This window comes from Schistocerca nitens, chromosome 2, assembly GCF_023898315.1.
Source record: "Schistocerca nitens isolate TAMUIC-IGC-003100 chromosome 2, iqSchNite1.1, whole genome shotgun sequence".
Taxonomy (NCBI): Eukaryota; Metazoa; Arthropoda; class Insecta; order Orthoptera; family Acrididae; genus Schistocerca; species Schistocerca nitens.
Genome location: NC_064615.1, coordinates 1,006,492,334 through 1,006,505,350, shown reverse-complemented (window position 1 = coordinate 1,006,505,350; position 13,017 = coordinate 1,006,492,334). Strand labels below are relative to the sequence as shown.

General features: G+C 44.8%; 1 protein-coding gene and 1 non-coding gene across 2 annotated transcripts in view; one reads left to right on the top strand and one right to left on the bottom strand.

Moving 5' to 3' along the window:
• LOC126235500 (glypican-5-like) overlaps nucleotides 1-13,017 on the top strand; it is a 1,111,824-nt gene that overhangs the window by 389,152 nt on the left and 709,655 nt on the right. Inside the window, exon 2 of the mRNA XM_049944219.1 lies at nucleotides 7,712-8,170. Coding sequence (XP_049800176.1) covers nucleotides 7,712-8,170 — 459 coding nt within the window. The remainder of the gene's footprint in view (nucleotides 1-7,711; nucleotides 8,171-13,017) is intronic.
• On the bottom strand, nucleotides 6,631-6,705 carry Trnas-cga (transfer RNA serine (anticodon CGA)). The gene has a single exon. It is a non-coding gene; the product is annotated as a tRNA-Ser (tRNA).

Sequence of the window (13,017 nt, the reverse complement as noted above, 5' to 3'; positions counted from 1 at the left end):
TATGAACTCCAGACAGTTTGTGTGTGCTTTATGTATATCTTGCTTAACATGACAAGGGAAATGATGTTGAAGGCAGTGTTATAGAGAGCGACAAGAATGTAAATGAAGATAGAATGGGAGATATGATTCTGCGAGAACGGTTTGAAAGAGCACTTTCGGACCCAAGTCAAAACAAGACCCTACACTGGACAGCATTCCACCCAGATTTATTGGAATTCTGGGAGAGGTAGACGTGACAAAACTCTTCCATCTGGTGCGCAATGTGTATGAGAAAAGCTAAATATCCTCAGACTCGGAGTAATAATTCCTGTTCCAAAGAAGGCAGGCGCTGACAGGTGTCAACATTACCAAACCATCAGTTTAATAAGGCAATGTTGCAAAATACCAACACAAATTATTTACAGGCGAACGAAAGAAGCTAGTTGAAGCCGACCTCGTGGAAGATCAGTCTGGGTTGAGGAGAAATGTGGGAATACGCAAGTTGTGTTAGAACATAGGTTAAGGAAAGGCAAACCGAAGTTTGTAGCGCTTTCAGGCTTTAGAAAGCTTATGACTATCTTAACTAGAATACACTCTTTGATGTTCTGAATGTAGCAGGTATTAAACGTAATTCATTCTGTGCAAATGCTAAAAGAAATCAAGGAGCAATTTGGAAACGGAGTTAAAGTTCTGGAAGAAAAAATAAAAAATTCGCGATGTGTCGATGACACTGTAAATTCGTCACAGATTACAGGAGCAATTTATAGGAAAGAATAGTGAATTTCATCCATAATGGATGCTGCTGAACTCCGTGACTCTTCCTTTATAGGGAGTAGGATGGTATCCGCTACCAGTCACAGTTTAATATGATTTGTTTAAGACACGACCAGTTAAAATTTATCTTGTAAAAAACTTTTTATTCGGAGAACTTTCAACTTCTTAAAAACTACTATATTACCAATAACGTACTAGATTTCTGTGGAAAAATCGCATTCACTTTTCCTAAAGATTTTTTTTAATGAAACGAAGACTTCCGTCTCTTATGACTCTACAGTCGTCGTCCATGTAGTAAGGGGTAATACTGTGCCGCTATAAAATAATAATATTGTCATTCTTAAATATCAGATGTCTGCAGTCACTGTAAATACCCTTGTGATGTCACAATACTGAATTGGTTAATGAGTTTATATTTTATAGACAGTCGTAGCGGGAAATTGCGCTCACATTGTTTGAAGGCAAAGCGATCTATTACTCGTCGCACCGAGTTACTTAAGTATTTTATTGTCCACAAGTCGAACCTGCAAAACTGATTTAATAAATTCCAATCGAATATTCTTTCGAATATTTTTTGTCGCTTCTTTCGTGGAAGCCAGCAGAGGCATTTTATGATCAATGAGCACTCAAACAGTGCTGTTAAAGGGCTACAAGGGCCTGATACATCGAATGAGTATAATTGGCGTTGCATATAAATCGAAAACACTTGGTACTGAGTATTCTACAAAAATTGAACCTATTATCAGGTGTGTTATATTACTAACCAGATTGTGCCATTGGATTTTTAATCTCCGCTTCTGGACGCAATCTTATATTCATGCGCAGCATGTAATTTTATTTTCATACCTCTCTCCCTTTTTGCTGTCCCAAGGGAAGGATACGTTACACGGCTTCGGGCTTGTGCACATCTTCAGATGATTATACATTTATTTTATGTTTCCATTTCAGTGTTGGCGTTCACTGTTTAAATAACAGGGACAATGGGAAGTGGCGAAGTGACATGTGTTGCAAATATTAGTGTTTGTACATATAGCTAAAAAAATGGTTCAAATGGCTCTGAGCACTATGGGACTTAACATCTTAGGTCATCAGTCCCCTATAACTTAGAACTACTTAAACCTAACTAACCTAAGGACATCACACACATCCATGCCCGAGGCAGGATTCGAACCTGCGACCGTAGCAGTCCCGCGGTTCCGGACTGCAGCGCCTAGAACCGCACGGCCACCCCGGCCGGCGTACATATACCTGAAGTATCCAAATCTTAATAGCATATATGTCACTTTCTTAGTAAAATAAATAAATAAAAAATAAATAAAATAATATAAAATAAATAGGTGACAAGTATGCGATTACAATTTGGATACTCCAGCTACGTGTAAGTACATTAATATTTTCAAAACATTTCACTTCGCTCCTTCCCATTGTTTCACTTGACTGACTGACTCAAGAACTTGTAATTTGCCTTATGTTTAAACAGTGAACACCGACACTGAATATGGAAACATAAAATGAATGTATAATTACCTGAAGGCAGACAAAAGCCCGAAACTTGTCGTCTCTTAAATAAATCGCCTTCTGTTGTGAGTGGTAGCGGATCTTATTCTATACAATGCGTAGTGTCTTGAAAAGAGGTTTAAGATCAAGGTCAACATAATTAAAACATGGGTAATGGTATTTAGTCAAAGTGATTCAGGGGCTTCTGAGCGAATCAGATCAACAAATGAGATACTAAAAGTGAGAGAGGCTCTTTTTCTGTTTGGGCAGCAAAATAACTGATGTTGGCCGAAGCAGAGGGGATATGAAGGTAGAAGAACAGAGGGAGATGTCGCAGTGGTTAGTACCCTCGACTAGCTTTCCAGAGGACGACGATTCAACTCCATGCCCGGCCATCCAGACTTAGGAATTACGTGATTTCCCTAAATCGCTCCATGCAAATATCAGGATGATTCCTTTCCCCTCTCCGTCTTTGAAAAACTCCCACCTTTTGCCCCTTCTCTAATGACCTCATTGTCGACGGGACGTAAAAACCGATTCTTCCTTCATATTAGAATGTAGACTCACTATAGCAAGTTAACATTTTTGAAAAAGAATAATTTGTTAACGTCCAATACAAATGTATAAGGAAATCTTTTACGGACGTGAAACTTGGACGACAAGAGTTCAGACAGTAAGAGACTAGAAGCTTTCCAGACATAGCGCTACTGGAGAATGCTGAAGATTAGATGTGTAGATCACGTAAATAATGAGGAGGTAGTGAACTGAACTGGAGTAATTTTTGGCACGAATAACTAAGAGAAGGCATCGTTTGATACGACACAATCTGAGGCATCAAAGGATGGTGAATTTGGTAATGGAGGGAAGTGCGGGGGCCTGGGGGGAGGGGGCGGGGTAGAAATTGTAGAGGGAGGCTAAGGGAAGAATAGCGTAAGGAGGTTCAGATAGACGTAGGATGCGGTAGTTAAGCGGAGATGAAGAGGCACTGGATAGACAAGCAGTGAGAGTTGCGTCAAACCAGTCTTCGGACTGAAGAACACAATAACTCGGCTACGGAAACCATGAAACAGCAACACTTCCTTGTAAGGTGATGGGATGAGTCTTTTGCTGTAGCCTCACATTAGCCAACTGGAGACAAGGAAACGAGTTGTTACCTTATAACGTAATACCACATGTCATACCACGCTTTAAGTGTGTGAAATGACATTTTTTTTCATGCAACTGCACAACTATGGAAATAAATGCGAACAAACGGAAAAGTAATGGTATCACGGATAAATGTTGGAAAGATTAAACCAAATAAACAAGTTAATGACGTCAGGGCAAGCAAGTCAAACAATTTTGTTACGTCACTAGTATACTCACAGAGGACAATACACTCTTAATGGAAATGACGCGGGTATTTTTGACGAATAAAAACATTTTGACGAGCAAATATATGAATATAGATGTCATGAAATCCTTTGCAAAATCATTTGCATGGAAGTGAAAGTTGGACTCTGGGTAAATTGGAAAGGAATGTGCTTGAAGCTGTTGAAGGTTGCATATGGCGAAAGATGCCACGAACGAGCTGGACCGAACGAGAAACCAACCTGAAAGTCTTGAAGGAAGTCAGCGAAGTGAAATTTTTTTTAAAGGAAATGGAAAAGAGGAAAATAAAGTTTATATATAAAACCCCATGTCATTCCAAGCATGTGTGTCAATTTTTACCTCTCTATCTACATTATTCCGTGGTTTAATAAGTTTTGAAATTTATACTGACTTTTTGATCAGCGGTATATATATATATATATATATATATATATATATATATATATATATATGTGTGTGTGTGTGTGTGTGTGTGTGTGTGTGTGTGTGTGTGTGTGTCGATGCACAAAAGCACAAAACATTGTGTCCAAACGAAACGTACATCTTAAACAGCTTGCCTGCTCTAGTTGAAGTATAGGGCTAGTTGGCTGTGAATGTTACACTCTCAACACTTTAGACTCTAGAACTGCAACTGTGGGTTTGACCCAGCATGAGTGACACTGATTACGTTGAAAGGTAATCACAATGCAATATACCGTTTGTCGTCTGAGACGGCGCATTGGGAGTGCGGTACTTCAGCCTACTGCACAATCAACATTCAGCTTTCACGTGGTTTCCGTAAGCCACTTAAGGCAAATGTCAGATGTTTTCTTTGAAAAGAATACGTGCGATTTCCTACCCCATCCTTCTCCAATCGACCTTGTGCTCAGTGTCTGATAACCTCATTGTCGATGGGATGTTGAACCTGAAATCTCTCTTTCTACACACTGTCGACATGGATGACGAAGCAGCTGCGCTGCGAGCCTCCGGCGCGACCTCTGCACCGTCCCAGCTGGCTCGCCGCCCCAGATACGCCCGACACTTGTCCCTGGCGGCCGAACGTTTGTTACAATCACCGTGGCGGCAGCGTCAACAGCAGCCGCAGCTGTTGACGGCGTTTTCCGCCTGAGTGGAGGCCCCGTGGGCGGCGCCGACACCATTAATCAGGCGTGACGGCTGCCCCGCGCCGCCCCTAACAAGTGGGGTCGCCCGCTCTGCTCTCGTGCCTTCCACCACACACCCTGTCGGCCGTCGCTGTGATGGGCTGCAGTGGACAGTCAGCCAGAAGAAACTCTCGCCGTGTGCGGGCAGGCGTTATCCTTCTGTGATGTAAGCCCACGATGGAACGCTAAAGTTGCTATTCACCATTTAGTAGAGATGCTAAGTCGCGATAGGCACAACAAAAAGATTCACACAATTATAGCTTTAGGCCATTAAGGCCTTTGTCAGCAGTAGACACACATACACACACACGCACGCATGGACACATACTCACGCAACCGCAACTTGCACACACGTCTGCGGTCTCAGAGAGCTGAAACCACACTGCGAGCAGCAGCACTAGTGCATGATGGGAATGGCGACTGGGTGGAGGTAAGGAGGAGGGGAGGGGGAGCGATAGTATGGTGGGAGTGGCGGACAGTGAAGTGTTGCGTTTTAGAAAGAGAGCAGGAGAGAAGGTGCGGAGGGGGGAGGGCGTAAGTAACGGAAAGGAGAGAAATAAAAAGAAATTAAAAGACCGGGTGTGGGGGTGAAATGACGGCTGTGTAGTGCTGGAATGGGAACAGGGAGGGGGCTGGATGGGTGAGGACAGTGACTAACAAAGGTCAGTTTGTTAGCTAGCTACTTACCCCCTCCCCCCTCCGCACCTTCTCTCCTGCCCTCTGTCTAAACTGCAACACTTCACTGTTCGCCACTCCTACCATACTATCCCTCCCCCTCCCCACCCCAGCCTCCTCCTTACCCTCACCCAGTCGCCACTCCCATCATGCACTGGTGCTGCTGCTTGCAGTGTGGTTTCAGCTCTATTGGACTGCAGACATGTGTGCAAGTTGCATTTGCGTGAGTGCATTGCCCCAGACAGAGGTTTGATACCAACCTAACTGGCACCTGCCATACAGCTCGCCTAGCATGGGTGATGGTCTGGACTGCCATTTATTTTCATGACAGGAGACCTTTGGTTGTCATCCAAGACACCGTTCGGCACTGCAGTATGCCGACGATATTCTACGCCCCATTTTGTAGCCTTTCAGGGCAAGCCATTCTGGTCTTACGTTTCAGTGAGATAATGCCCACCCGCACACTGCTTGTCTTCGTCCTTGCCAAACCATACCTTGGCCAGCAAGTTTCCCGGATCTCTCCCTAGTTCAGAACGTTTGGAGCATTATGGGCAGGGCCCTCCAACCAGCTTCAGATTTTGACTATCTAACGCGGCAGTTTTATAGAATTTGGCCCCATATCTCTCAGGACATCCAACAACTCAATCAATGCCAACCCGAATAACTACTTGCAAAAGGGCCCGAGGTGGACCAACGCGTTATTGACTTGCTCAATTAGTGAAGCTCTTTCTCTTGAATAAAACACACAATTTTTCTGAGATTGTAATTATTTGTCTGTCTGTACACGCATATCACATCTACAGATTTTGTTCAAATGGTCCAAATGGCTCTGAGCACTATGGGACTTAACTTCTGAGGTCATCAGTCCCCTAGAACTTAGAACTACTTAAACCTAACTAACCTAACGACATCACACACATCCATGCCCGAGGCAGGACCGAACCTGCGACCGTAGCGGTCGTGCGGTTCCAGACTGTAGCGCCTAGAACCGCTCGGCCACCACGGCCGGCACAGATTCCGTCCCATTCAGCTAATTGTTTCGTGAGTCCTTTTTTTAAAAAAAAAATCATTATGCACGCAACCGTTGCAGCTCACAACTTACTTAATATTGCAAGCAAACACTGTACAGTGCAGAGTGCAGCTCTCGACCAATCAGAAGAAAACACGAAACTTCCTGGCAGATTAAAACTGTGTGCTGGGCCGAGACTCGAACTCGGGACCTTTGCCTTTCGCGGGCAAGTGCTCTACCAACTGAGCTACCCAAGCACGACTCACGACCCGTCCTCCCAGCTTTACTTCTGCCAGTAGCTCGTCTCCTACCTTCCAAACTTTACAGAAGCTCTCCTGCGAACCTTGCAGAACTGCCACTCCTGAAAGAGAGGATATTGCGGAGACATGGCTTAGCCACAGTCTGGGGGATGTTTTCAGAATGAGGTTTTCACTCTGCAGCGGAGTGTGCGCTGATACGAAACTTCCTGGCAGATTAAAACAGGGTAACGAGGCTGTTGGGATCCAGCACGGCGTTCCGTATGACCCTCCTGAACCCACAGATTCCATATTCTGCTAACAGTCACTGGATCTCGACCAACGCGAGCAGCAATGTCGCGATACGATAAACCACAATCGGATAGGCTACAATCCGACCTTTATCCATGTCGGAAACGTGACGGTCCGCATTTCTCCTGCTTACACGAGGCATCACAACAACGTTTCATCCAGGCAACGCCGGTCAACTGCTGTTTGTGTATGAGAAATCGGTTGGAAACTTTCCTCGTGTCAGCACGTTGTAGGTGTCGCCACCGGCGCCAACCTTGTATGAATACTCTGAAAAGCTAATCATTTGCATAGCACAGCATCTTCTTCCTGTCGGTTAAATTGCGCGTCTGTAGCACGTCATCTTCGTGGTGTAGCAATTTTACTGGGCAGTAGTGTAGTTGCCGCTTCTTCACTGAGCAACGACCTTTTCTTGCTTTCACACTTTACCACACCACCTAGCCTCGGTATTGCGCAGAATGTGGATAACCAGCAGATATGCCTTCTGTCGTGGATGGAATGCTTGAAAAGCACTGGTGCCAACTGCTAGGAGGGATGGGAAATGAACTGTGCCGTGATTTTCTAATTCACGGCAAGTTGTTTACAATTAACACTTCTCAACACGGAAGTGCATGCAACTCATCGCGTATAAGAAATGTTGACAAAGTCCGCCTTTTGCTACCACTTGGTCCCCAGTATAGCCCTCTGTTAACGTGGCCGCCTCCACTGCTCTGTTGCAGAGCACGTGCTGGAGCTGCTGCGGCAGTCGGAGAATAAGACGGCGTCGCTGTTCGAGCAGCAGTACCGGCTGATCTCGAGGCAGGCGCGCGACCCCGTGTCGGCGCTGTACGCGACGCTGGGCGGCCACCTGGAGGCGCCGCTGCAGCCCAGCGCGGGCGCCAGCGCCCCGGGGCCCGCCGCCGACCTGGAGGAGGCCGTCACCGACATGTTCGCCGGCCTCTTCCCGCTCGTCTACCGGCACGCCGTGTCCAAGGCGCGCGACTTCGCCGCCGACTACAAGGCGTGCCTGCGCGAGGTGACGCCCGAGCTGCAGCCGTTCGGCGACGCGCCGCGCCAGCTGGCCAGGTCGGTGCAGCGCGCCCTGGAGGCGGCCAGGGTGCTGCGGCAGGCGCTGCTGCTGGGCGCCGAGGTGCTCAACGCCACCGACTCGCTGCTCACCGGCGAGAACGGCCCGCCAGGTAACTGGAGGCCGCGGCCTAGCAGAGCCACGCTGCCCCCGCCTCGGTCTAAATGTGACACAACTGAACCGTGATTTTTACTTTCAAAATCTTTTCGTACTTTATCTACTAGCGATTCATCAAGAACATTAACACACTATGTGAGCGTGGAAGTAGTTGCCAAAGAGTAACTCATGGACACAAATTAAATTTCAACCAACAGAAATTTTATTCATAAAAGCCTTTTCAAAAACAGATTTAAAATTTATAAGCAGAAAAGCACCCTCGAAATACCATGTTAGAATTATTCAGAGGCAGAATTTTGTTGTTGTTTTTTTTTTTTTTTTTTTTTTTTTGTTGCAGTAGGAGTCTTTGGGCCGAGAAGCTTCCGCTCCCTTTCAACACGGCCTTAGTCACAACCGCTCACAACGACCTCCGAAAAACTACACTGGTGCAAATCTGCAACACACCAGATTACTTTAAACTAAAATTTTCAACAATTGACACAAACACATTAACTATGCACCCCGTAAGAGGGATGGAAATGGTACAAACACTCACACTAAGAACTTATTTTCCACCAAAAGTGCAGTTTGTTTTTAACAGGCTCTTACGGTGGAAGGGTGGCAACTTTATACAAATGACTACTTAATTAAAACCCATGAAATTCAGACTTGCATAAAGTGTACAACATGTTCTACAATACACATATACCGCCTCGCAAGATGATAGGAAAGATAAAAACATATTTCAGGAATTCGGCCTTACCTTAATTCTATAAATTCCCTAACACCGAATCCGACAAACATGACAGAGGCTGCTATTATCGTATGGCGGATTGACGGGGGGGAGGGGGGGGTGTTACTAAACAACCCGAACCGCAGATTGCTCTAAACCTCCCCAATTCCACAAGGGGAAAACCTTCCCGCGGGTGGGCAAAGGGAAAGGAATGGTGGGACGACCCCAAAACAAAGCGGCTGCTGACCTCACCAAGAAAACAAGTAGAATTTAACAAATAAATGAAACAACATATCTCCAATCACTTCTAATAAACTGCGATTGCTGGCGAAGACCTGGCACAGCATCCCCAACGCTCTCCCAAAGCGTCCGCTGCCAGCTGCTTCAACGGACGCAGGAAGGCGCGCCGATCTCCCGTCGCACGGCGTCGCAGCTCCTGTTGCTTTCTTGTCAACCGCGAAGCCACTACCCCTTCTATACGGCGCTGCCCACTGGACTCACCGTGGCGACCTCACATGCGCCGACGCTCAAGACGGACAAGTCATCTTGTGTCTCAGTGCGCGACCGACCAACCGATCGATCCAACCGGAACGCCCATTGCCCAAACAAACTCGAGCAGACTGGCGGCCTAACACATACTAGCACTCCAGACGACAGACAGACACTGACTGCCGCACAAATGCGAACGGGAGACAGACCAACAACTGGTGACGCGAGACTGACCCAGCCTCAATCCGATTGCCCACCTTAACGTACGGCAGAGCGACAGACAGACAGACACTGACTGCCCGACACTGAGCCGTCTGACTGACTAGACTCAGACTGACAGACTGACTGCGACTCACTACTTGCCTCCGACTCACTTGCAGACTAACCTACTGCCGACCTGATAGCGCGCCTTAAATGCACATGAACAGGAAACCTTTCCCCTTTCACGTCAGAGGGAGACACCAAAGCTGCGATTGCCACAGCGGCGCCACCGCCAGAAACGGAAGGTGACTGCTCTACACTACGCACAGCGGCGCGATTTTCAAAACAGCAATTTTTACTACGGATCAACAACCTAAATGAACACAATATGCTCGTTAATTACCAATACATGAAGAACAGGTTGATCTTGGCCCCAAAAGCCCACGCTACAATAAGTAAATGCAACAGCACTAACCCTATCTTCACTAAGAATGAATTCCAGCACCTAGACACCGAGCACAACCAGAAACACGTAACAGCAACACAGCCATCAGGTCCATTGTGAATTCAGTCAATAGCCTAACCCACAAATTAATAATAGAACTACACGACTTGCTGATTGAAAATCTTATTCCCTAACGAAGAGCTATGAAGTTAGGTGCAGTATGAATGACATGACAGTACCAACTCAGGCTAAGTTTCTACCCCTAGAAATTATAAACATCTACAGTAGTAGACTACTAGATGAAACAGTTCAGATAATAAGAAAGAACCTAATGAAAAACAAGATTAGCACACCAGAATAAATGCTGTTTGTAAACGTACTTAAATGTAGACTTTCACGGCCGGAAATGTCATGTCCATTATGATTATCCGAGCTGTTATGCCGTGATCGGTTGATGAATTCTGTGTCGATTCCCAACGTTTCGTCCCCGTCTGCGGGAGACATCTTCAAGGGGGTCTGTAGCTCGCTACAGCGAGCCAGCGGGTGCGTTGGACCTTTCATCGAGCTACAGACTCCCTTGAAGATGTCTCCCGCAGACGGGAACTAAACGTTGGGAATCGACACAGAATTCATCAACCGACCACGGCATAACAGCCCGGATAATCAAACGTACTTAATTTAATGTTATTAACACAACTACTTCTCTTTCGACAACAGAATTTACAAACAAGACCTAGGGCTTTCAATGGGAAGCCGTCATAGTGGCCTAACAGCTGAGGTATTTACGAACGATGTAGATTATAAAATACTGAAACTGAAAGGTAGCATCATAAACAAAGTTAAATTCTATAAGAGGTATGTAGATGATAACTTAATTCCTTTTTTATAATCATCAGTCATGTTTTCCACCAGAGTAATTTACCTTACAACAATGCCATCTCCTCTCTACACTAACAATATGAAAGACTAAGAGCAGCTTGTGCTATGTCTTCCATGCATTGTCCATTCCTACAATTTATGCCAATTAATCTCAACATAACTTCTGTTTTTTCCCCCTTTTTGTCCATTTATTCATAATTCCACTTGAGACACTGGGATGCCAAAATGTATGTTACCAATAAGACTCCACATACTTTCAATATAATGTTTTGCTCAGTTACTAACAGTTTCGATTGGCACAGTAATCAAAATCAAGTGGGGTGATGGATAGATGATCCTGTTATAAACATCTAATATAGCCTGATGATATTGTAGTGGAGTACACGTATGTAGAAAATAAGAATACAGGCTTGCTTTTCTTTAGTGTCACTTTCGTTTCTCCCTAAATCTCATGTATGTCTAAGTGGGCAATCCATCTGTGGTCTTCGTTAACCATAGTCAATGTGTCGATTGTAAACTTCAACAGCTTAACACTTAAGATGCCTAATCTTTTACTCTTACACTTACATTGCTGTTACAGAATGTTATGAATCCTTTCATCTAGATATTGCTGATGACACTTGGTAACACAGTAACCACGTCATATCAAAATGTTGTGTAGTCATAATGGCTAGAATCACTGGCGCCACATCTAGGGAATTCAGATTCCTCTCTGTACCCAAAAACCGTCATGTCTGTTGGCTGTCCATCAAATTGTAAAGCAGGTAGTCAACAATTAATGCAGTATCTTGTTGAAAGACAGCTTATTATGGTAGAAAAATATGCATCACCTACCTGCATCTCCTTGAATCTGTCAACCTTCAGTGGTGGTGAGAATTGGTTCAGTGTACCACATCTGGTGTTAACATTTGATATCTACCTGGATGGTATCTTCAAGTAAAGAGGGAGCCACCACTTTCTGACATTTTTGCTCATTCTGATAAACATCTACTTCTATCCTCCATCTATTCTTCAGTATTTCGACCAATCAGTGACTATTTTTCGGCTCGGGCTTTTTTTCCATGCATTTTGCGGGGTGTCTCTCATGTTAGTGTATTCTGTTCGATGCATGACGACTTGGTTCTTGTCTAGCATTTAAATCTCTAGTGTTCTTGTGCACTGCGACCAACAGATCCAGGTACTTCTGCAAATGGCAATTCACCCATAAGACTCATACTTCACGCACATCAGAGCATACATGGTATAGCCTTTCTGTCTTCCTCTACAGTTTTTGCCCTCTACAGCTCCCTCTAGTACCATGGAAGTCATTCCCTCATGTCTTAGCAGATGTCCTATCATCCTGTCTCTTCTCCTTATCAGTGTTTTCCACATATTCCTTTCCTCTCCGATTCTGCGTAGAACCTCCTCATTCCTTACCTTATCAGTCCACCTAATTTTCAACATTCGTCTATAGCAACACATCTCAAAAGCTTCGATTCTATTCTGTTCCGGTTTTCCCACAGTCCATGTTTCACTACCATACAATGCTGTACTCCAGACGTACATCCTCAGAAATTTCTTCCTCAAATTAAGGCCGGTATTTGATATTAGTAGACTTCTCTTGGCCAGAAATGCCTTTTTTCCCATAGCGAGTCTGCTTTTGAAGTCCTCCTTGCTCCGTCCGTCATTGGTTATTTTACTGCCTAGGTATCAGAATTCCTTAACTTCCCTGACTTCGTGACCATCAATCCTGATGTTAAGTTTCTCGCTGTTCTCATTTCTACTACTTCTCATTACCTTCGTCTTTCTCCGATTTACTCTCAAACCATACTGTGTACTCATTAGACTTTTCATTCCGTTCAGCAGATCATTTAATTCTTCTTCATTTTCACTCAGGATAGCAATGTCATCAGCGAATCGTATCATTGATATCCTTTCACCTTGTATTTTAATTCCACTCCTGAACCTTTCTTTTATTTCCATCATTGCTTCCTCAACGTACAGATTGAAGATTAGGGGCGAAAGGCTACAGCCTTGTCTTACACCCTTCTTAATACGAGCACTTCGTTCTTGATCGTTCACTCTTATTATTCCCTCTTGGTTGTTGAGCATATTGTATATGACGCGTCTCTCGCTA